This window comes from Vulpes lagopus, chromosome 12, assembly GCF_018345385.1.
Source record: "Vulpes lagopus strain Blue_001 chromosome 12, ASM1834538v1, whole genome shotgun sequence".
Lineage (NCBI taxonomy): Eukaryota > Metazoa > Chordata > Mammalia > Carnivora > Canidae > Vulpes > Vulpes lagopus.
Window position 1 is genome coordinate 45002039 of NC_054835.1, and position 22263 is coordinate 45024301.

Here is a 22263-nt window from a genome sequence, read left to right on the forward strand (position 1 = left end):
CCATAGAACTTCTCTTTTCTATCTGTAAATATTGAATTTGTAGTTTTTAATCTGTGAAGGTGTTTCATAGCATAAAGGAGAAAGACTGAGTCTAAACTGCAAACTTTATAATGAAATACACAGTCCACATGACTGTTGCTTCTACATATTTTGAAATCATGCTCCTTTCCTCTACATTTTGCCTTTTTTAATGATTAATTTTTAGTTATATAAGGAATGCATACATACTTTTGTAATAATGAGAACAGTAATTGCTCTGAGAAGTTTGAGATATATCTATATTTTTAAATACTGTACTTATCCACTTGCATGCATATTTATGCATAGAAAACATCTTACTGATTTTTATGTGTAATTTTTACAGAAATTAAATTATACTCTTGTTTTGCAACTTATTATTTATTTATTTTTTTAAAATATTTTATTTATTTATTCATGAGAGACACAGAGAGGCCGAAACACAGGCAGAGGGATAAGCAGACTCCGTGCAAGGAGCCTGACATGGGACTCCATCCTGGGTCTCCAGAATCATACCCTGGGCTGAAGGCGGTGCTAAACCGCTGAGCCACCTGGGCTGCCCAACAACTTGTTTATTTTTTACTCAACAGGTGATTTTGAGATCTACCATTTAGATGTGGCTACATGTTCTTTAAACAGTCATCCTATAAACACATCTGTTAGGACAGTGTTTTATCTCTTATGTGAAGTAATATGAGGGGCCTGGCTGGCTCAGCCAGTGGAGCATGGAACTCTTGATCTCAGGGTTTTAAGTTCAAGCCCCACATCGGACGTGGAGGGAGCCTACTTAAAAGATGAGGGGCACTCGGGTGGCTCAGTTGGTTCAGAATCTGATTCTTGGTTTCTGCTCAGGTCATGATCTCACAGTTGTTAGATCGAGTGGGGAGTCTGCTCGAAGAGTCTGTCTGCCCCTGCCCCTATCCCTGTCTGCTCATGCCTTCTTTCTCTGAAATAAATAAATAAATACATAAACAAACAAACAAATAAATAAATAAATAAAATATGAAGTGAGATAAAGGATTAAAAATTAGGGGGAGAAAACCTAATCCTTTCCCATGGATGATCAGGATTAGGTTTGATAGTCTTCTCTGTCCACCACGGTTGCAGTGCCTCCTATGGTTGAAAGTAGCTTTCTGTATGGAGCAAAATTGTGCTGGATTTTTTTTTTCTTTTAAAAGCATTATTGAAACGTGATTCACACACCACACACACACACTTCGTCATTTATACAATTCAGTGGCTGGGTGTATTTACAAAGTTGTGCAACCATGATCATGATCAATTGTAGAACATTTTATCACTTCAAAGGGAAACGTTTATGCCTCAGATGTCACCCTCAAAACCCCCATCCCCCTCAGCTGTAGTCAACCACCAGTCCACTTTTTTGTCTCTATAGATTTGCATATTCTGAACATTTCATGTAAATGGAATCATACAATATGTGGCCCTTTGTAAGTGGCTTCTTTGATTTAGCATCTTGTTTTCAGGGTTCATTCATGTTATAGCATGTATCAGCACTTTATTTCTTTCCATTGCCAAAGAATACTTCACTGTATGGGTATGCCATATTTTTATTCATTCTTCAGTGTGATGGACATTTGGGTTTTTTCCCCATTTTTTGGCTATTATGAATAATGGTGCTGTGAATATTCATGTGTGTATTTCTGGGTGCACATATGTTTTCATTTCTCTTGGCTGTATTCCTGGGCATAGAATTGCTGGATCTTCTGGTTAAGAGATACCCTGTTAAGGGCTAGAGCTAATGTAAGACTCCAGGATCTCATTTTTAGTCATTAGTTTAACCAAATTAGAAGCTGCCAGACTTTTCTAGTGTGGCTGTACCATTTTATATCCCTACCAGCAGTACATGATGGATAAACTTTCTTCATATCCATGCTGACACGTTATTATCTGTTTTTCTTTCTTTTTGTTATATGCATCAGATCCTGAATGAATTAATGTAGACTTTTATGAGGAGGTTTCCAGGAGAGAGGATAGTTAAAGGATTTCTTGTTTTTCTTCTTATTGTTGGGCTTGCTTGTTGTCTGGAAATGGGTTTTATTAAATTACATCGTTAGGATTTGGCATGACTAAAATATTACAAAAATCATTACTATTAATTAAGGATTTTCTTGACAGTGTACTGTAATATTTTTGTTTTCTTACTAAAACACAATTATCATTCATTGAAAATCATTGTTTCTTTTTTTTTTTTTTTTTTGGTTGAAGGGTGTTGTTTTGACCTGGTATATTCATTTTAACTTTCAGTTAATCTAAAAGAAAAAAAAAAGTTTCAGTTAATCTGATTTTTTGTTTGTTTGGGAGGAGGTTGGGCTTTTAAAAAAATATATTTAATTTTTTAAATTTTTTTTTTTTTATTTATTTATGATAGTCACAGAGAGAGAGAGAGAGAGAGGCAGAGACACAGGCAGAGGGAGAAGCAGGCTCCATGCACTGGGAGCCCGACGTGGGATTCGATCCCGGGTCTCCAGGATCGCGCCCTGGGCCAAAGGCAGGCGCCAAACCGCTGCGCCACCCAGGGATCCCTTTTTTAAAATTTTTTTTTTTTATTTATTTATGATAGTCACAGAGAGAGAGAGAGAGAGAGTATATTTAATTTTTTAAAAGATTTTATTCATTTATTCATGAGAGAGACAGACAGGCAGAGGCACAGGCAGAGGGAGAAGCAGGCTCCCTGCAGGGAGCCTGATGTGGGACTCTATCCTGGAACTCCAGGATTGCCCCTGGGTGGAAGGCAGGCGCTAAACCGCTGGGTCACCCAGGCGTCCCTGGGCTTTTTTTTTTTTAATTATTTATTTATTATTATTATTTTTGAGGTTGGGCTTTTTAATTTTTTAATCCACAATATAGTTAACATACAGTGTGATATTAAATTCAGGTGTACAAAATAGTGATTCAGTAGTTCTATATATTAGATGCTCATCGTAAGTGTACTCTTAAGGCTTTTTTTTTAAGAGGTGTAATTGACATACAACACTATATTAGTTTCAGATACATAATAGAATTACCCTACGCTGGTCAAAATCAAATGGAAGTAAAAAAAAATGAAGTAAAAAATAAACTTCATTATATCTATGCCACCCAAAGTATGTTTGCTACTGTTATTATTAGAGTTAAACCAATTGATTGAATTGAATATTTTTCCTGGCTTTCTAGATTAGATAGCTTCACCTGGAATCGAGATTGATTATCATAGTAAAAGAGCTACCTCAGTTACATTGGCTTACAGTTATAAAAATTGTATTGAAATACATTAAAATGGTGCTGCCATCTTTTAAATACATCAATTTGATTTTGTTCTTTAAAAATAATTTTTCTTGAGAACGTTGCTGAAGATGGTTCTGTAAGTTAAGAGTATAGCAGTCCCTGCTAAATTGGGAACATTCCGGAAGTAGTGGGATTCTGCCAGTTGCTGAGTATGCTTATTCTGAGTATGCATTCTGCAGCTGGGGAAATAACCACATCAGTGTTCATGTCCCACTATTAGGTGGACCTGGGCTAAAATTCGACTGATCCCCTGACATCCCTAAGCCCCTCTTTTGACTGGTGGATCACAGTGATGTTTTGGGTCTTCTGGAATTAGTGTCTGTTCAGAGCCAGTGTCTAGTAATCCTCAAAGAATCTTTGATTATTTCATTTTACCCCTTGCAGAATCACCTTGGTAGACAGTGGTAGTCCTTTTGGGGAAAGCTTGTGGAGAGAAAAATTAACAGTGTAAATTTTTCGTGGCATAGTGGGATCCTTCCTCAAGAAGACTGCTTCATTCACTGATTCTGGGAGTATAAAGTGACTCAAATCTTGGGATTAAGGGGCCCTGGCTCTGTGCTTGTTTGTTTCTTTTTTTAAAAATTTTATTTATTTATTTATTTGAGAGAGGAGTGCATAAGCAGGTGGAGGGCAGAGGGAGAGGGAGAAGTAGGCTCCCCACTGAGCAGGGAGCCTGATGCAGGGTTAGGTCCCAGGACCTTGGGATCATGACCTGAGTTTAAGGCAGATGTTTAACTGACTGAGCCAACCCGGCACCCCCCACCCCCTGTGTTTTTAATGATTGAAATTAAGCTTTTGTTCCCTTGACCTAGACTCTTCTGCTTATACAGATCAGGTAAGAATTTAATAGATTTCCCTTGGGGCACCTGGGTAGCTCAGTTGATTAAGCTCCCCACTCTTGATTTCAACTTAGGTTATGATCTCAGAGTTGTGAGCCTGAGCCCTGTGTCAGGCTCTGCCTTGACATGGAGCCTACTTAAGATTCTCTCTCCCTTTCTCGCTGCCCCTCCCCCTGCTTACACATACATGCTCTCTCAAATAAATTCATTCATTCATTCATTCATTCATTCATTCTTAAAAGAAAAAAGAATTTATTAGACTTCCAATCTATTTCACTTTTAGTAAACACTGATCAACTAGCCAGTGCCCAGCATCTCTGGGAATCAGACTGTTCTAAATGCTGACTTAACTCTGCTAGGGTATGAAAGGGTGGTGCTACCAATGTTTAAAAAAAAGTATGAAAAAAAAAAAAAACGTATGGAGACCCTTAGTTTTTTTTTTTTTTTTTTTAATTCTTTTTTTTTTTTTAATTTTTTATTTATTTATGATAGTCACAGAGAGAGAGAGAGAGAGGCAGAGACACAGGCGGAGGGAGAAGCAGGCTCCATGCACCGGGAGCCTGATGTGGGATTCGATCCCGGGTCTCCAGGATCGCGCCCTGGGCCAAAGGCAGGCGCCAAACCGCTGCGCCACCCAGGGATCCCGAGACCCTTAGTTTTTATTTTAGCTTTTTATTTTTATTTTTTTCCAAGTTTTTATTTAAATTCAAGTTAGTTAATGTATAGTGTAGTATTGGTTTCAGGAGTAGAATTTAGCAATTCATCACTTAAATGTAACACCTAGTGCTTATTGCGGCAAGTGCTCTCCTTAATGCCCATCATCCACGTAGCCCATCCCTCCACCCACCCACCATCCTCCAGTAATCCTCAGCTTGTTCTCTGTGGTTATGAGTCTCATATGGTTTGCCTCCCTCTCTATTTTTATCTTATTTTCTTTCCCTTTCCCTGTGTTCATCTGTTATGTTTCTTAAATTCCACACGAGTGAAATCATATGGTATTTGTCTTTCTTTGACTGACTTATTTCATTTAGCATAATATACTCTAGTTCCACCCACATTGTTGCAAATGGCAAGATTTCATTCTTTTTGCTGGCTGAATAATATTCCTCTGTATGTATACGTGTCTGTGTGTGTGCGCACAGATCACATTTTAATCCATTCATCAGTTGATGGACACTTGGGCTCTTTTCATAGTTTGGCTGTTGTTGATAATGCTGCTATAAACATTGGGGTGCAGGGGCACCTGGGTGGCTCACCTATCGAGCATCTGCCTTTGGCTCAGGGCGTTCATTCCAGGTCCTGGGATTGAGCCCCACGTCGGGCTCCATGCAGGGAGTCAGTCTGCTTCTCCCTCTGCCTGTATCTGCTTCTCTCTCTGTGTCTCTCATGAATGAATAAATTTTAAAAAATCTTTAAAAAATTGGGGTGTGTGTACTCAAATCGGTATTTCTGTATCCTTTGGGTAAATACCTAGGAGTGCAACTGCTAGATTGTAGGGTAGTTCTATTTCTACCTTTTTGAGGAACCTCTATACTGTTTTCCAGAGAGGCTATACCAGTTTGCATTCCCACCAACAGTGCAAGAGGGTTCCCCTTGGGAGGCCCTTAGTTTTAATTTCCATTAGGTATAACCTTTAATAGAGTATCTTAACTACTTCAGGTAGTTTGACCCTGTCATCAGCTATGTTCCTCTGTACTTAATCAAGTTTAACTTTTGTCTGTTGTTCTCAATTCTTAAATTCCTTTTAAGATGCCAGTTTAGTCTATTAGAGTGAAAAAGATTAACCTTTGGCCCCTACTTCTACAAGTTTTTCTTGGTTTATATGGGCTTTATCATGTGCTAAAGTCTGGTTGTCAACATTTGTATTTTAACCTCAATTTTCATAGGTTTATAACTTATACACAAAGTTTTCTTTCTTTCTTTTCTTTTTTTTTTTTTTTAAGATTTTATTTATTTATTCATGAGAGACACAAAGAGAGAGGCAGAGGGAGAAGCAGGCTCCTTGCAAGGAGCCGTACGTGGGACTCGATCCCGGGACCCTGGGATCACACCCTGGGCTGAAGGCAGGCGCTAAACCGCTGAGCCACCCAGGGATCCCTACACAAAGTTTTCTTTGGCTTGTGACTAAAGTACTCTTTTAAAGCTCCCTCCCCCCCAATACATTTTTAAGTAAATTAGAAAATTTTTTATTTGGTTTTAGAAATCATACTTTTTAAAACAAGAAAATCGGCTTTTCAATTTTTTAAACCGTCCATTGACTTGTCTGTTTTTTACTTATGAAGAAATGATTAAACGAAGACAGGGTAGGGATCCCTGGGTGGCTCAGCAATTTAGTGCCTGCCTTCAGCCCACGGCATGATCCTGGAGTCCCAGGATCGAGTTCCGCATTAGGCTACCTGCATGGAGCCTGCTTTTCCCTCTGCCTGTGTCTATGCCTCTCCCTCTCTTTCTGTGTCTCTCATGAATAAATAAATAAAATCTTAAAAAAAAAAATAAACAAGACAGGGTAAATAGTTTAAATGTTGGCATGGAAAATGGGGCTTTTGCTAAGGAGTCTTATTATCATACATTGTTAAAAATTTTTTTCTAGCTTCTATTTGAACCTGAGATGACTCTTTGAAGGGACAGTTTCCCCTCCCCAGTGACTTGGATATTAGTAAGTGTTCTAAATAGCTATTGTATATCAAATAACAAGTGACAGACTATTTTACTTAAAAATATATGAAAAATATGATATAATTGTTAAACTTGGGTGGATGAAGATGTTCTTAATATACAAGAGTGTGAATTTACCATTACAGTTTAAGGTTTCAGAAAAAAAAGAACAAAATAATAAAAGTAGAATAAGAAATAAATATACTGCAAAACAGACGACTAAGAACCCAGAGTTGGAAAATTGGGAAACACGGGATGCCTGGGTGGCTCAGCGGTTGAGCATCTGCCTTCAGCTCAAGATGTGATCCCAGAGTTCCAGGATGGAGTCCCACATCGGGCTCCTGCATAGAGCCTGCTTCTCCTTCCTCTGCCTGTGTCTCTGCCTCTCTCTGTGTGTCTTTCATGAATAAATAAATAAAATCTTTAAAAAAAAAAAAGGAAAATTGGGAAACAGCAGGAAAAATTGAGGGATAAATTGGGATAACAAAAGATACTGAGGACTTACAAAGTGAAAAAACTGGAAATGGATGCATTATATCCTATTAATATGAAAGTCTCAGTGGAATAGATGATTTCACTGGAAGTAGGAATTCATGTTGACAATATGTAAAAATCAAGATAGATTCCTATAACCAAGTAAAAATCAAGATTATAAAATTATCTTTTCCTCTCCTATTCCTTGAAGTAGAGCAAAAATCCAGTCCCTAGTTACATGCTTTCTCCTAATCTTTTATTTTATTTTATTTTATTTTTTAAATTTTTTTTTAAAATTTTTATTTATTTATGATAGTCACACAGAGAGAGAGAGAGGCAGAGATACAGGCAGAGGGAGAAGCAGGCTCCATGCACCAGGAGCCTGACGTGGGATTCGATCCCGGGTCTCCAGGATCGCGCCCTGGGCCAAAGGCAGGCGCCAAACCACTGCGCCACCCAGGGATTCCCTCTCCTAATCTTTTAAAGAATAGGGAGTTTTCATGTTTTTTTTTTTTTTTTAATTTTTATTTATTTATGATAGTCACAGAGAGAGACAGAGAGAGGCAGAGACACAGGCAGAGGGAGAAGCAGGCTCCATGCACCGGGAGCCCGACGTGGGATTCGATCCCGGGTCTCCAGGATCGCGCCCTGGGCCAAAGGCAGGCGCCAAACCGCTGTGCCACCCAGGGATCCCGGGAGTTTTCATGTTAAATAATAACATAGAAATAATAAATTCCAATAGCAAAATCTGACAAATATGAGGAATTAAAAATATAGCCTTTCATTTATGAATATATAGATGTTTATTTATTTTTTCTTCTAAAGATTTTATTTATTCATTCATGAGAATACACCCAGAGAGAGAGGCAGAGACACAGGCAGAGGGAGAAGCAGGCTCCATGCCAGGAGCCCGACGTGGGACTCGATCCTGGGACTCCAGGATCGCGCCCTGGGCCCAAGGCAGGCACTAAACTGCTGAGTCACCCAGGGATCCCCTGTTACCTTAAAAATTGATTAATATAGGGATCCCTGGGTGGCTCAGTGGTTTAACGCCTGCCTTGGGCCCAGGGCATGATCCTGGGTCCTGGGGTTGAGTCCCACATCGGGCTCTATGCATAGAGCCTGCTTTTCCTTCTGCCTGTGTCTCTCCCTCTCTCTCTGTGTCTCTCATGACTAAATAAATAAGATCTTTAAAAAAATTGATTAATATATCTAGTGTCAGTATAGCTCAAAGGCTAGTAGCACATATTTTGAAGCCACACTGCTTAGGTCTGTATCCTGGCTCTGCTTACCAGCTGTGTGACCTTGGGGAGTTTAGTTTACTAAGTTTTCTTATGATTTCTTCATCTATAAATGAGAGTAATTACAGCAGCTGTCTTAAGCTGTGCATAGTGTGCTAGGACTGCCATAACACACTGGGTGGTTTAAAGAACAGAAACTTATTTTTTCACTATTCCGAGGCTGTTAAGTCCAAGATCAAGGTGTTAGCCGGGTTGGAGTTTTTTCTGAGGCTTTCCCTCCTTGGCTTACAGATGGCCACCTTCTCACTGTGTCCTCATATGATGTTTCCTCAGTATGTGTGCATGTCTGGTGTCTGTGTCCTCATTTCCTTTTCATAAAGACATCAGTCATACTGGATTAGGGCCCACTTTAACAATCCCATTTTAACTTAATTTCTTCTATTTATTATTAATTTTTTTTTTTAATTTTTTATTTATTTATGATAGTCACAGAGAGAGAGAGAGAGGCAGAGACACAGGCGGAGGGAGAAGCAGGCTCCATGCACCGGGAGCCTGATGTGGGATTCGATCCCGGGTCTCCAGGATCGCGCCCTGGGCCAAAGGCAGGCGCCAAACCGCTGCGCCACCCAGGGATCCCGATTTATTATTTTTTTTTAAGATTTTATTTCTTTATTCATGACAGACACAGGCAGAGGGAGAAGCAGGTTCCATGCAGGGAGCCTGATGTGGGACTCGATCCCGGAACTCCAGGATCACGCCCTGAGCTAAAGGCAGGCGCTTAACCGCTGAGCCACCCTGGAGTCCCTAATTTCTTCTTTTAAAGGCCCTATCTCCAAATACATTCTTATGTCTTGGGGGTTAGGTCTTCAACATAAATTTGAGGAGGACACAGTTGAGCCCATAGCAGGTTGTTACCAGGATTAAATTTTTTTTTTTTTTAACCAGGATTAAATATTATAGAATGCCTTGCCTCTGTAGCAATTCTTACCTAAGTATCGTTTATCATTATTAACTATAGCAAGTAAATGATACATAAAAACTTAAAAAAACTTTATTTCAAAATAATTACAGATTTAAAGGGAATTGCAAAAGATTTGCATGGAGGTTTCATGTAGTTTCCCTCCCTAATGTAACCATTTTGCATAGTTACAGTACTAAAACTAGGAAATCAACACTGATAAAATCCACACAACTCATTCAGATGTCACATTATACATGCACCATTTGTGTGTGTGAATGTACACATCTGTTTACTTTTATTATTTGTGTAGCTTCTTTTTTTATGAGTTATTTTAGAGAGTGGGGGGCGGGGCAGAGGGAACAAATCTTCAAGTAGACCCCCATTAAGTGTGAACCCTGATGCAGGGCTTGTTCTCACTCATGCAGTACTCCATCTCACGACCCTGAGATCACAACCTGAGCTGAAATCAAGAGCTGCCTGCTTAACCAACTGAGCCACCCATGTGCCCATGTATAGCTTCTTATAACCACAATCAAGATGCAGAACTGCTCCATCACCACAAGGCTCTCTTGCTACTCCTTTTTAGCTATCCCTACCTCCTCTTCTTTGAAATCCTAACCCTTGACAACCACTAATCTGTTTACATCCTTGTAAATTTATTATTTTGAGAAGTACGTATATATGTTTTATATATATATATGTATGTATATATATATATAATATACAAATGGAATCATTTAGTGTATATTCTTTGGAGATTGGCTTTTTTTACTTGGCATTATTTCCTTGAAGTCCATCCAAGTTGTTGCATGTGTAAATAGTTCATTCCTTTTGATTGCTGAGTAGTAGTCCATGGTGTGGATATACCACAGTTTGTTTAACCATTTACCCATTAAAGGGCTGGTTTCTTCCCAGTTTTTGGCTGTTATGGGTGTTGATTTTGTAAGTTCTTCATAGAGTTTGGATACTGACCCTTTATCTGATACATAATTTGCAAATATCTTCTCCCCTTCTGCCCATTTCTTAGCTGATTGTTTTTTGGGTGTTGAGTTTGATAAAGTTCGTAGTAGATTTTGAGGTTTTGGCTATTTAAAAAATTTTTATTCATGAGAGAAACACAGAGACAGAGACATAGGCAGAGGGAGAAGATATTTGGCTCCTCACGGGGAGCCCTATATGGAATTTGATCCCCAAACTCCAAGATCACGCCCTGAGCCAAAGGCAGATGCTGAACCACTGAGCCACCCAGACATCCCGAGGTTTTGGCTATTATGAATAAAATCATTATGAACATTTGTGTACAGGTTTGTATGTGAACATTATTTCTCTGGAACAAATGTCCAGTAGTATACAGTTCTTGGGATATGATATGTGTTAAGTACAATTTTAGTTTTTAAAGAAACTGCCAAACAATTTTCTAATTTGGCTCTACCTTTTTACATTCTCACCAGCAATGTATGAGTGATTCAGTTTTTCTATATACTTGGCCAGCATTTAAATTTGTCACTGTATTTTATTTTAGTATTCTGATAGGTGTATAAGGACATTTTGTTGCAGTTTGAATTTGTACTTCCCTAATGGCTAATGATGTTGAACATCTTTGTCATGCTTATTAGCCCATCTTTGTATCTTTGTCAGTGAAATGGCTGTTCATGTCTTTTGCCAGTTTTCTATTGGATTAAAAATTACTGTTTTAAGTGTTTTATATAGTCTAATTTTAAGCCCTTTGCCAGATATATGTGGTTAGGAAATATTTTAGTCTGTGATTTGTCTCTTTGTCCTACAAGGTCTTTTGCTGAGTAAAAGTTTTAAATGTTGAGGAGGTTCCATTTATTAATTTTTCCTTTTATAGATCAAGCTTTTGGTGTCAAGTCTAAGACCTCTTCTCCTAGTCCTATGTTGTGAAGATTTTCTCCCCCATTTTTCCCCCTAAACGTTTTATGGTTTTTACATTTAAGTCCTTTTTTTTTTTTTTTTTTAAGATTTTATTTATTTATTTGAGAGAGAGAGAGCACGAGCCAGGGGAGAGGGAGAGGGAGAAGCCTACTTACTCCCTGCTGATAGGGAACCAGAAGCATGGCTGGATCCCAGGACCCTGAGATTATAACCTGAGCTGAAGGCAGACACTTAACGGACTGAGCCACTCAGGAGCCTCTACATTTAAGTTCTTGATCTCATTTTTTTTTTTTTTAAGATTTTATTTATTTATTCATGAGAGGCAGAGGCAGAGGGAGAAGCAGGCTCCATGCAGGAAGACACTCAGCCACTGAGCCACCCAGGTGTCCCTTGATCTCAGTTGAGTTAGTTCTTTAAATAAGTTATGAGGTTTAGGTTGAGGTTCATTTTTTTTGTGTGTGTATGTCTAATTGCTCCAGCACCAGTTTGTTGAAAAGTCTATCAAATTGTTTTTGTGCTTTTGTCAAAAACTAGTTGGGCATATTTGTGTTGGTCTGTTTTTATCAGTTGTGAGAATTAAATATGCTAATATAGAATGCTCAGCCCATGCAAGTGCTACATAAGTGTTGGCTATTATTATTATTATTATTACAATGGCAAATAAGTAATAGCTTTTTAAAAAGCATTTGGATGAACTCAGTAGCCATCTCAACTTTCTAATTTAAAAAACAATATAGTTTTTAAAAAATATTTATTTGAGAGAAAGAGAGAACATGCGTGCATGTGTTCATGAGCTGGGGGAGGGGCAAAGAGAGAGAGAAATCTCATGCAGGCCCCTGTGCTCAATCCCATGACCTCGAGATCATAAGGTGAGCTGAAACCAAGAGTCACTTAACCAACTGAGCCACGCAGGTACCCCAGTACAGTTTTTATTTTTATTATTATTTTTTAAATTTTTAAAATATTTTATTTATTTATTCATGAGAGACACACACAGAGAGAAGCAGAGACGGAGGCAGAGGGAGAAGCAGGCTCCATGCAGGGAGCCTCATGTGGGACTCGACCCCAGATCCCGGCATCATGCCCTGAGCAGAAGGCAGATGATGCTCAACCTCTGAGCCACTTAGGCGTCCCTCATTGTAGTTTTGATTTGTTTTCCCTAATGATTAGTAATGTTGAGTCTCTTTGTGTGCTTATTGGCCTTTTTGTGTATCTTTGGGCAAATGTTTGTTCAGGTCCTTTGCCCTTCTTAAAAAATTTCTAAGTAAACTCTATCCCCAACGTGGGGCTGAACTCACAATCCTGAGATTTAAGAGTCGCAAACTCTACCAACTGAGCTAGCCCCTATCCAGTTGTTTTTTTTTTAAGATAGATTCATTCATTCATTCATTCATTCACTCATTCATTTATTTATTTATTTATTTATTTATGAGAGAGAGAGAGAGAGGCAGAGACACAGGAGGAGGGAGAAGCAGGCTCCATGCCGGAAGCCCTACGTGGGACTCGATCCTGGGACTCCAGGATCACGCCCTGGGCCAAAGGCAGGCGCCAAACCACTGATCCACCCAGGGATCCCCCCTATCCAGTTTTTAATTAGGTTGTTTGTTGTATTCTTTTTGATTTGTAGGAAGGAATTCTTTGTATATTCTGGATATTAACCCCTTATCATAGGGTATATGATTTGCAAATATTTTCTCCCATTTGCAAATATGATTACTCTGTTGATCATGTTCTTTGATGCACAGAGGTTTTTAATTTTGATATAGTCCAGTATATCTATTTTTTTGTAGTTGATGCCTGTACTTCTGGAGTTCTCGATTTTGAATTCATTTCTGTATGTGGAGTAAGATAAGAGTCCAACTTCATTTTCTTGAATTTGGATATCCACTTTTCCCAATACCCACTTGCTGAGAAGACTGTCCTTTCATCATTGGATGGTCTTGAAAATTATCTTATATCGAGTCATTATGCAGTACACCTTAAACTTATGCATAGTCATGTATCAATTATATCTCCGTAAAACTGAAAAAAAAAATCAAAAGAAAACATTGGAAAAAAACATATGAAAGGGTTTATTTCTGGGCTTTCAATTTTATTCCATTTTTCTCTATGTCTGTCTTTATGCCAGTGTCATCTTACTTTGATTATTATAGCTTTGTAGTAAATTTTGAAATTAGGAAGTGGAAGGCCTCCAACTTTGTTCTTTTACAAGATTGTTTTGGCTGTTTGAGGTCTTAATACAACTTTTAATGGTAAAGCACTAGAGGAGTTACCTTGAAAAAGAACAAAACCTTTATGCTTATTATTTCAGTCAGTAAAATGTGAAACATATGAGATATATATTGTGGAAAGGAAGATATAAACTTATTTACAAATGATGTGGTTTTATATCTAAACAACTAAATCAAAAGGAACAAACTAATAGATGATTAGAAAGAATAATCAGTAAAGTGGGATCTCATTTCGGTTCTGATTTGTATTTCCCCCTTACCTAATGATGTTGAACTTATTTTCATGTGCTTATTGACCATTTGTATATAGTTTTTGGAGAAATGTCTGTTCAGATCTTTTGCCATTTTTAAATTGTTTTTGCTCAGAAGTCAGCTGTTAATGTTACTGTGATTCCCTTGTAAGTGATGTGTTATATTTCTGCTTTCAAGATTTTCTCCTGTCTTTGCCTTTTGAGCATTTTTCCTATGATGTGTCTCTTTGTGAATCTCTTTGTGTTTATCCTGCTAAGAATTCATTAAGCTTCCTGGATGAGTATGTTATTGCTTTTCAATAAATTTGAGAAGTTTTCAGCCATTATTTCTTTGAGTATTTTTTTTCTGCTCCTTTCTTGCTCTCCTCTCTCTCTGGTACTCCAGTTTATTTGCATAGTGATGTACTTAACACTTTCCCACATTTCTCTGAAGCTGTTTGTGTTTGTTCTTTCTTCTATTTTTTCTTCTGTTCTCAGCTTGCATAATTTCTATTGATCTATCTTCAGATTTGCTAATTATTTCTTTTGACACTTCATTTCTGCCCTTGAGCCTCTTGTGCATTTTTTTTTAAGACTTATTTATTTGTTTGAGAGAGCAAGCGAGCGCACTCATGCCCACCTACAAGTGGGAAGGGCAGAGGGAAAGAGAGAAAGAATCCCAAGTAGACTCAGTACTGAGCGAAGAGTCCTATTTGGGGCTTGATGTCAGGATCCTGAGATCACAACCTGAGCCAAAAACCAAGAGTCGGATGCCCAGATGACTGAGTGCATTTTTTATTTCAGTTACTACAGTTTTCAACTCCAGAATTCCCTTTTTAAAAATATATATAATTTCTGTGTTTCTATTGGTACTCTCTATTTGATACAACATTGTCATTCATACCTTTATTTACTACTTTAATTATGGTTTCCTTTGTCTCTGTGAACATTTATAATGGCTATTTTGAACTTTTTTTCTGTTAAATTTAACATCTCACTCTCATAGTGCCTATGGTCACTCTCATAGACAGTTTCTATTGCGTGCTTGCTTTGTTTCCTCCCTGTTATATGGGTCATACTTTTCTATTTCTTTGTATGCCTCATGATTTTTTGTTGGAAACCAGTCATTTTAGTTGATATGCCAACTCTGGGTACTGATTTTTCATCCTGGTATTGGGACTTGTTATTGCTATTTGCTTGTTTTTTTGTTTAGTGACTGAATTATTTTCTCTTTCTTGCTATTCTTCCAGTGTCAAGCCTCTGAGGGTAGCTTTAGGGAGTCACAGCTTTAAGTCGGTTTGGGATGACTGGTACTTATAGGGCTTTCTTTTCCTGACCAATGCAGCTGTTAAACTCCACTAATGGTCCAGATTGCTCTATTGTTTTCAACAATACCCTGAGACTTAAATTCCTCCACAAACTAATCAGATCAAATTGGGGCTCCCTGGAACGGAGAGTTTCTGAGGTCAATGTCTGCTATTTGTTCTTAACCCAGGAGTACTTCTCCCCTGTGTCTTACTCTTGGGTTCTCTTCTGCAAACTAGCTGGCTTACAGTCTAAGTTGTGTGTGTTTATTACCTCCACAGATCTTCCAGTTGCCTTTTACCACGACTTCCACCATTCTTGAGAATACCCTTCAGAGTTAAGCTTGTCTATGGTACTTTGGGAATGAAGTCAAGTCTTTTGGGAAGAGATTTGTTAGCATGTGTTCCTGCCTTTCTCCTGAGGCAAAATATCTGAGTCAGGGTTCTGGAGCTGGAGACAGGGACAATAGCAATCTTTTCTGAGTGACATCCTGGTTCTGGGAGCTGAGTGCTGGGGCTGGGCAATGGGAGTAGGGTGGGAGTGAAGTGCATGCAGCAACTTGCTTCTCTTGGTGTGGAACTCCCACCATTTCATGAGCTGGGCAGAAGGGCTTTTGGGGCCTCACTGTTTTCAGTGTGCCATGCCTGAGGTGTAGCCTCTGTTCCACAAGTAGGGGTTGTAAATGGGGAGCCCTTGCTTTTGATGTACTTGCCTAGGATTTAGTATCAGCAGCATGGGCTGGCGATAGTCCTGTTCCTTGCAGGAAGAAGGCTCTTGGACTTAGCTGGGGGAGGAGGTTGACCACAGCAGGAACTGGAACCTTGCTGAGATGGGAGAGGGTAGGAGTGAGAGTGATCCTGGTTCCAAAACCACAGGCTTTGACCTTTCAGTCTGAATTTTCATAGATTTTTATTGAATAGTTTTCTTTATTTACTGTTTGCACTCAGAGACCATTTCTAGAGGTTTTGAATGGTTGTTTTTTAAAATAATTTTCACCAATTTCACTGGGGAGTGGGCCAGCAGAGCTCCTCGTACTGTGAGGCTAGGAATCAGTCTCTTGTAACTTTGTTTTGTTGAGCTAGTGGTCATACCTCCTTAAAGCTTGACTCAGAAAAGGATTTCCTTCCTTATGGTCCCTGACCACTCCTCCTAACATACTCCTTAACATATCAAGTTTCAGATGATGCTTGTATGATATGATATGGAAGGCCAAGAGAATTGATTTCCCCTGCTTATGTTCCTTAAAAAATGAATTCACTACATGTGGAGGTACTCTGGAAGGGAAAATTTGCACATGACTACAAGTTGGTTAAGGAAAAGAAAATAATAGTAGCTAGCGAATTTTTTTTAAAGATTTTATTCTTTTATTCTAAAGTAATCTTTACACCCAACAAGGGGCTCTAGCTTACAACCCTAAGATCAAGAGTCACGTGTTCTACTGACTGAGCCTAGAGAATTTTTTTTTTAATTTTTATTTATTTATGATAGTCACAGAGAGAGAAAGAGAGGGAGGCAGAGACATAGGCAGAGGGAGAAGCAGGCTCCATGCAGGGAGCCTGATGTGGGATTTGATCCTGGGTCTCCAGGATCACGCCCTGGGCCAAAGGCAGGCGCCAAACCGCTGCGCCACCCAGGGATCCTGAGCCTAGAGAATTTTAACATGAGGGCACCTTAGTATACTTGATTTTTTTCAAGTTGGCTTGTAGGTGTTATAGTTAATTCTTGATTTCTTTGACCTAACTTACACATCAAAATCAGCAGGCTTCGTCCTCAGTTTTGCTGTCATCTTAAATTAGTTTCTTTTGATTCCTTTTTTATTTTATTTTTTTTCCTTTCCAGGGGCCACTCAACAGTGAGTCTTCCAACCAGAGCTTGTGCAGCGTGGGGTCCTTGAGTGATAAAGAAGTAGAGGTAAGAGGCCATGTTCATTGTGAGACTTTACATGTTTCCATACTTTCAGTCTGGGTTGAAAGATAGCACTGCATAACTACAGGACACTGATTCACTTGTCTGTGCCTTATATCTCCTTATAAGTTTGATATTTTGTACATACTCTCAAATTTTTATAATGTGAAAAATTTAACAAAATGCTAATTGTAATGTATATGGTGTTTAACAGACTCCTGAGAAAAAACAGAATGACCAGCGAAACCGGAAAAGAAAAGCTGAACCATATGAAACTAGCCAAGGTAGTAATAATTTCACACCAATAAAAATACTAAATTCTTATGTACTTAGAATTTTTCAACTCACGCTAAATAATTAGTTCAGATACAGGGATTCCTAACAAAGGAGATTTTTTGTACCTTAAGGGAATAGCAGGCTGTTTATTATAGACTTGCCATTTGATATACACCTGACAAAAGTGTCAGTTCTCTGGGGACTTTTTGTTTTCCCTGTTGTAAGTTAACGATCTTCTCACAGGTTTTTCTTCAGATTAAGCACGTATTATGCAGAAAAGAAGTTACTTTGGCGTTTTAACCATGTCTTGCATTAGCTCAGTGATTTGTTAATAAAAGATAACCAGAAATAGTTTTATTTACATGGCTGTCCTTTCTACCTCCTCTTCTTCTGTGGCAATTATCTAGTTGAACATTGGCACCCAGTGGGATCATTCTGTAAATATGAGGATTATGATGCTAAATATCCATATGTAATGAAGGAGGGAATAAATGGTTTGTTTCGCCCACCTACCCCTCTGAGGAATGGAAGTCTTAGTCTTTTTAACATTTTTCTTTTTTTATCTACAAATTATTTTTTACTTTTGAGGGAAAAATTTTCCCAAAGTGACATGGCCACACAGTTTTTTGTGGTGTAGAATAAACTCTTTAGTTCTGATGAGTTTGTTTTGAATTCTTTGTTCTCCTAATTGAGGGCATGGACTATAAATTAATTTTATTTTGATTCACAGTTATGGCATAGGTTTTGTTAGTATGTTATAAAAGAAAGATTAGCAAATCTTAAAGGAGAGCAAGCTCAGAAAAAAATCTTCTTTTCACTGCTTTATTAAGTCTTTTTATTAGATGAGAAAACTCTGTTCTTATGAAACAGGTAATTTGGCTTTTATTTGTTAAAAGTAAAGCCAACATTTGAATTGATAACGTATGCAGTTATTGAATTCATAGTACATTTAGTGAATGATGGTTTACATATGTTATTGGAAAAACTATACTTACTTTGGTTTCATTTTCAGGGAAAGGCACTCCTAGGGGACATAAAATTAGTGATTACTTTGAGGTAAGTTAAATTTTTGGAAAAAAAATCTATAGTGATTTTTTAAAGAACTAAATCCTTGCGTTCATTTAAAGCTTTAGAAAGCAATATTTTGCCTTTACTGTGCTCTTCTCCCCTTCTTCCCCATCTTCATCAATCTGATGGTGCCCCATCTGTCTCCATTAAGAGGAAACTGCTGCTGACTTCCTAAATTTAAATTTGTTTATGATGTGTCTTGTCTGTGATGATATAAAAATTCACAAATGAAGTGATTTTTCTCTTGGCCAGACTAGGTTTTGGGTCTTACAAAGATTGAAATGGAGTGACTTGGACTCTTCTTTTGTCCTCTTCCCTTTAGTTCAGTGGGACATGTAGTGAGCTTGTTGACCAATCGTTAGTGGTTCCTAAAAAAGACACTAACATCCACTATATCACTGTATTCTGCTTTCGGGTATTTTGAGACAAGAAGGGAAAACATTCTTCTCTGATGTCCTTTCAAAACCATGTGTACCTTCAGCTTTCTAGCCATGTTTTCTTTATATCTTGGTACATTTCTGCTGGAGCTCCTTCTTAAAATCTGATTGAAAAAAGCAAAATTTGACTTACATGGCATTTTTTCTTTAGCATAAGATGTATTGACTTATTAAAGGGGCCATATAATTAAGACCTGTTTGTGTGTTAATCTTTTACTCTCCTTATCTGAAGCATAGTACTGTTTTGAATTATTCATATCCATTTTTCCCTGTTGGCCAGTTTGCTGGGGGAAGCGGGCCAGGAACCAGCCCTGGCAGAAGTGTTCCACCAGTTGCACGATCCTCACCGCAACATTCCTTATCCAATCCCTTACCGGTAAGCATTCACCTGGAGAAATTTGACACCTGTTGTAGGAGACAAGAAGCCCAGGAACACTCAAGCAGTTTCTCTTCCATTAATTACCCAAGGGGAATGAGACATTAAGGAGAAACATTCATAGTATTACCTGTGAATCGCTTTAGATTCAAGTCTGTATCCGTAAATTTATGTTTTACAAGAGCTAACCCTATTTTGCAGTATAAGTTGCCTCTATGCTTACAGCTCGGTGTCCTGTCAAGAAAATAATTGCCAGTTCAAATATTAGGTTTTTATCCTTGCCAAGCTTATATGTTCCTGTAACTGAATTCTGTTTTTTTTTTTTTTTTTAAATTGGTCAGCCCCTGGCATTTGATTTATTTTCAAGTCTTTCTCAGTGATGTGGTAGAGAAGCTAATGTTACACAAATTTGAGATAAGTTTGTTTCCTTTCTTCCTTTTTTTTTTTTTTCTTTTAAGATTTAAAAAAATAATCTCTACACTCAGTGTGGGGCTTGAACTCAGAACCCTGAGATCAAGAGTTGTAGGCTCTACCGACTGAGCCTGGCAGGCAGCCCTGTTCCCTTCCTTTAAGTGAGAATTGAAGGTCTTAAAAAAACATTTTAGCCAAGTTAGTGGTTCTCAACTGGTGGGTAATTTTACTTGTTAGAGGACATGGAGCAATGTTGGAGTAATTTTTTATCACAACTAGAGGATGGGAGGAGGGAGCTGTGGGCATCTAGTAGGCAGAGGCCAGAGATGCTGGCAAACATCTTACACAACAGGCCCCACAATAAAGAGTTACCTGCTCCAGGTGTCACTGGTGCCAAGATGGCAACTCCCTGAGCTAGCTAACTAATACGGGGTTTTGTGTTAATTTACTTGAGTGCCTTTGGAAAATTTGTTGATACAAGATCTTTGTACTCAATCAAGAGTGTGTTCTGGCCGCTGATGTCTCAGGTATTGTTTTGGGATTTTGGAGAAAAGGGGTCTTCCAGAGATCAGCTTCTGTGCTAGGTCTCTTTTTAGGAATTTCGTTTAACTGTGCTGCTTCAGCAGAGTTGGGTAATAGTGCTCTTTTTCCTAAGTGATTTAGTTGGCTGCGTTAGAATATTCAGAATGCACTTCTTTCCCTCTTCCGCATCATAAAGTCATGCGTTCATTAGAGTGACTACAATTATTAAAGCACTGAGGAAAATATATTCAACTTGAAAATTTGGCTATCATTTTGTCATCCTTGTCAATCTTTAAAAATGTTAGAAATATTTGATATGTAGAACTGTTTGGTTAGATTTGAGGTTTTTAAGGTAATTGTTTAAGAGGCTTATGTACCTATTTTTTTTTATCTATTTATTTATTAAAACGAAACAATTTTTTTAAAGTGATCTTTACACCCAATGTGGAGCTCAGACTTACAGCCCTGAAGATCAAAAGTCACATGTTCTACTGACTGAGCCAGCCAGGCACCCCTATTTTTCTTAGCTTTTCAACCAATTAAAGTGTTTAAAGTATTCCAACACAAGAAAGAAATATTACTAGCTCTCCTCCCAACCCTTTTATGCTCCCTGCCAGTTATTAGCCCCCTCCCTGCCACTGGAGATGGGCACTATCCTGACTTCTAACAGCATAGATGTTGTTTTTTGTTTTTCTGTTTTTGTACTTTGTATGAAAAGAATCATACGATATACAATCTTATGTCTGGCTTCTTTTATTCAACAGTTCTTCTATGAGATGCATCCATATTGTTGTATGTTGTTGTAGATCATTCACTGTCATTGTTGTGTGGTATAAGTTTAATATTTTTATTTAATAACATATTTTTAACCATATGGTTAATCTGTTGTCCATCTTCTTCCACTAGAATGTTAATCCCATGAGAGCAGGGACTTTGCTTTGTTGTTTATTGCTGTTTCCATCTCTCAGTACTTCTTACATAAAGGTATAATTTTTTTTACTCTTTCCTCAACTTGACATGAAGAGGTAGTATCTTGTTCAGTTTTCAATCTCTAACACCCCAAATAGTACTTGGCGCACACAGTAGATGCTCAAAACTGTGGAAAGGAAAAATCGATAGATAAAAGAATTACTTTAGCTTTTCTCCCCCTAAGTGACTCTTTTGTATTTTTTATTGAAAACAAAAAAGAACCTAAAACATGAGCCTTTTAATGCAGAACTTTGGTAAACTACACCCCATACCTGGCAAGCTAAGAATGAGTTTTAGATTTTTAAAGAATTGTAAAGACAAAGAATATATCACAGACATGATATGTGGCCTTTTAAGAAGCCTGAAATTTTTGTCTGGCCCTTCACAAAAAAAATCTTTCCGGGAAATCATTATAAAGTTAGCTCCATGTAATCATTACTTAGGTCAAAAAGTAAAATATTTCCAGCACCCTGGAAACCTGCATGGTCTTTTCTGATTACAACTCTCTCCCTCTACCCTGGAATCAACCGCTGTCCTAATTTTTGTGATTATAATTTGCTATTCCTTACCAGTTGACTATGTATGCATCCCTAAACAAAATAGTTTCATTTTGTTATTAAATCAATTTTGTTAATCGTGGCATTTAATCACAGTGGTTAAATTTTCTGTATTCTGATTTTGGGCTGTTTGTTCTAGCAGTTACTAAGAGAGATGTATTCATATCTCTCATGGTTGTGAGAGTTCTTATATTTTTGTTTTGTGTATTAAGTGACTCTCTTCATCTTTTTGATACATTGTGTTCTAAATGCATTATTTCAGATATTCAATATATCCAAATAATTGTATGATATAGATATTTCCATTTTTATCCTATTAGCTTTTCATTATTATGTTTTCAATATACCTGAAAAATATCTAACTGAGGTCCTACTCTGTGTTTCTCTTAGAAATTACCACATGTATCTTCAGTTTACTTAAGTTTGATGTTAATAGTATCTTTAGCCTCCTCTCAGAGAAAGGATGACATCAGAACATTAACTCCATTTACTTGCTTCTAACTTGGCGGTGGTGGTGCATGTTTTTGTATTTTGCTTTTTTTTTCCAGCCTCATAAAACATTATTATTTCATACTGTCAGTGTTCATTTACCTCAAAGAAGCAA

At 37.9% G+C, this 22263-nt stretch overlaps 1 protein-coding gene across 3 annotated transcripts in view; it reads left to right on the top strand.

The window, feature by feature from the left end:
- The window catches only part of TLK2 (tousled like kinase 2), a 117579-nt gene that overhangs the window by 28523 nt on the left and 66793 nt on the right, over nucleotides 1–22263 (top strand). For 2 of the 3 annotated variants that reach the window (XM_041725164.1, XM_041725162.1), the window contains exons 3-6: nucleotides 16978–17049; nucleotides 17258–17327; nucleotides 18332–18375; nucleotides 19105–19200. In XM_041725164.1, coding sequence (XP_041581098.1) covers nucleotides 16978–17049; nucleotides 17258–17327; nucleotides 18332–18375; nucleotides 19105–19200 — 282 coding nt within the window. The remainder of the gene's footprint in view (nucleotides 1–16977; nucleotides 17050–17257; nucleotides 17328–18331; nucleotides 18376–19104; nucleotides 19201–22263) is intronic. The other variant, XM_041725163.1, reaches the window with a different exon arrangement.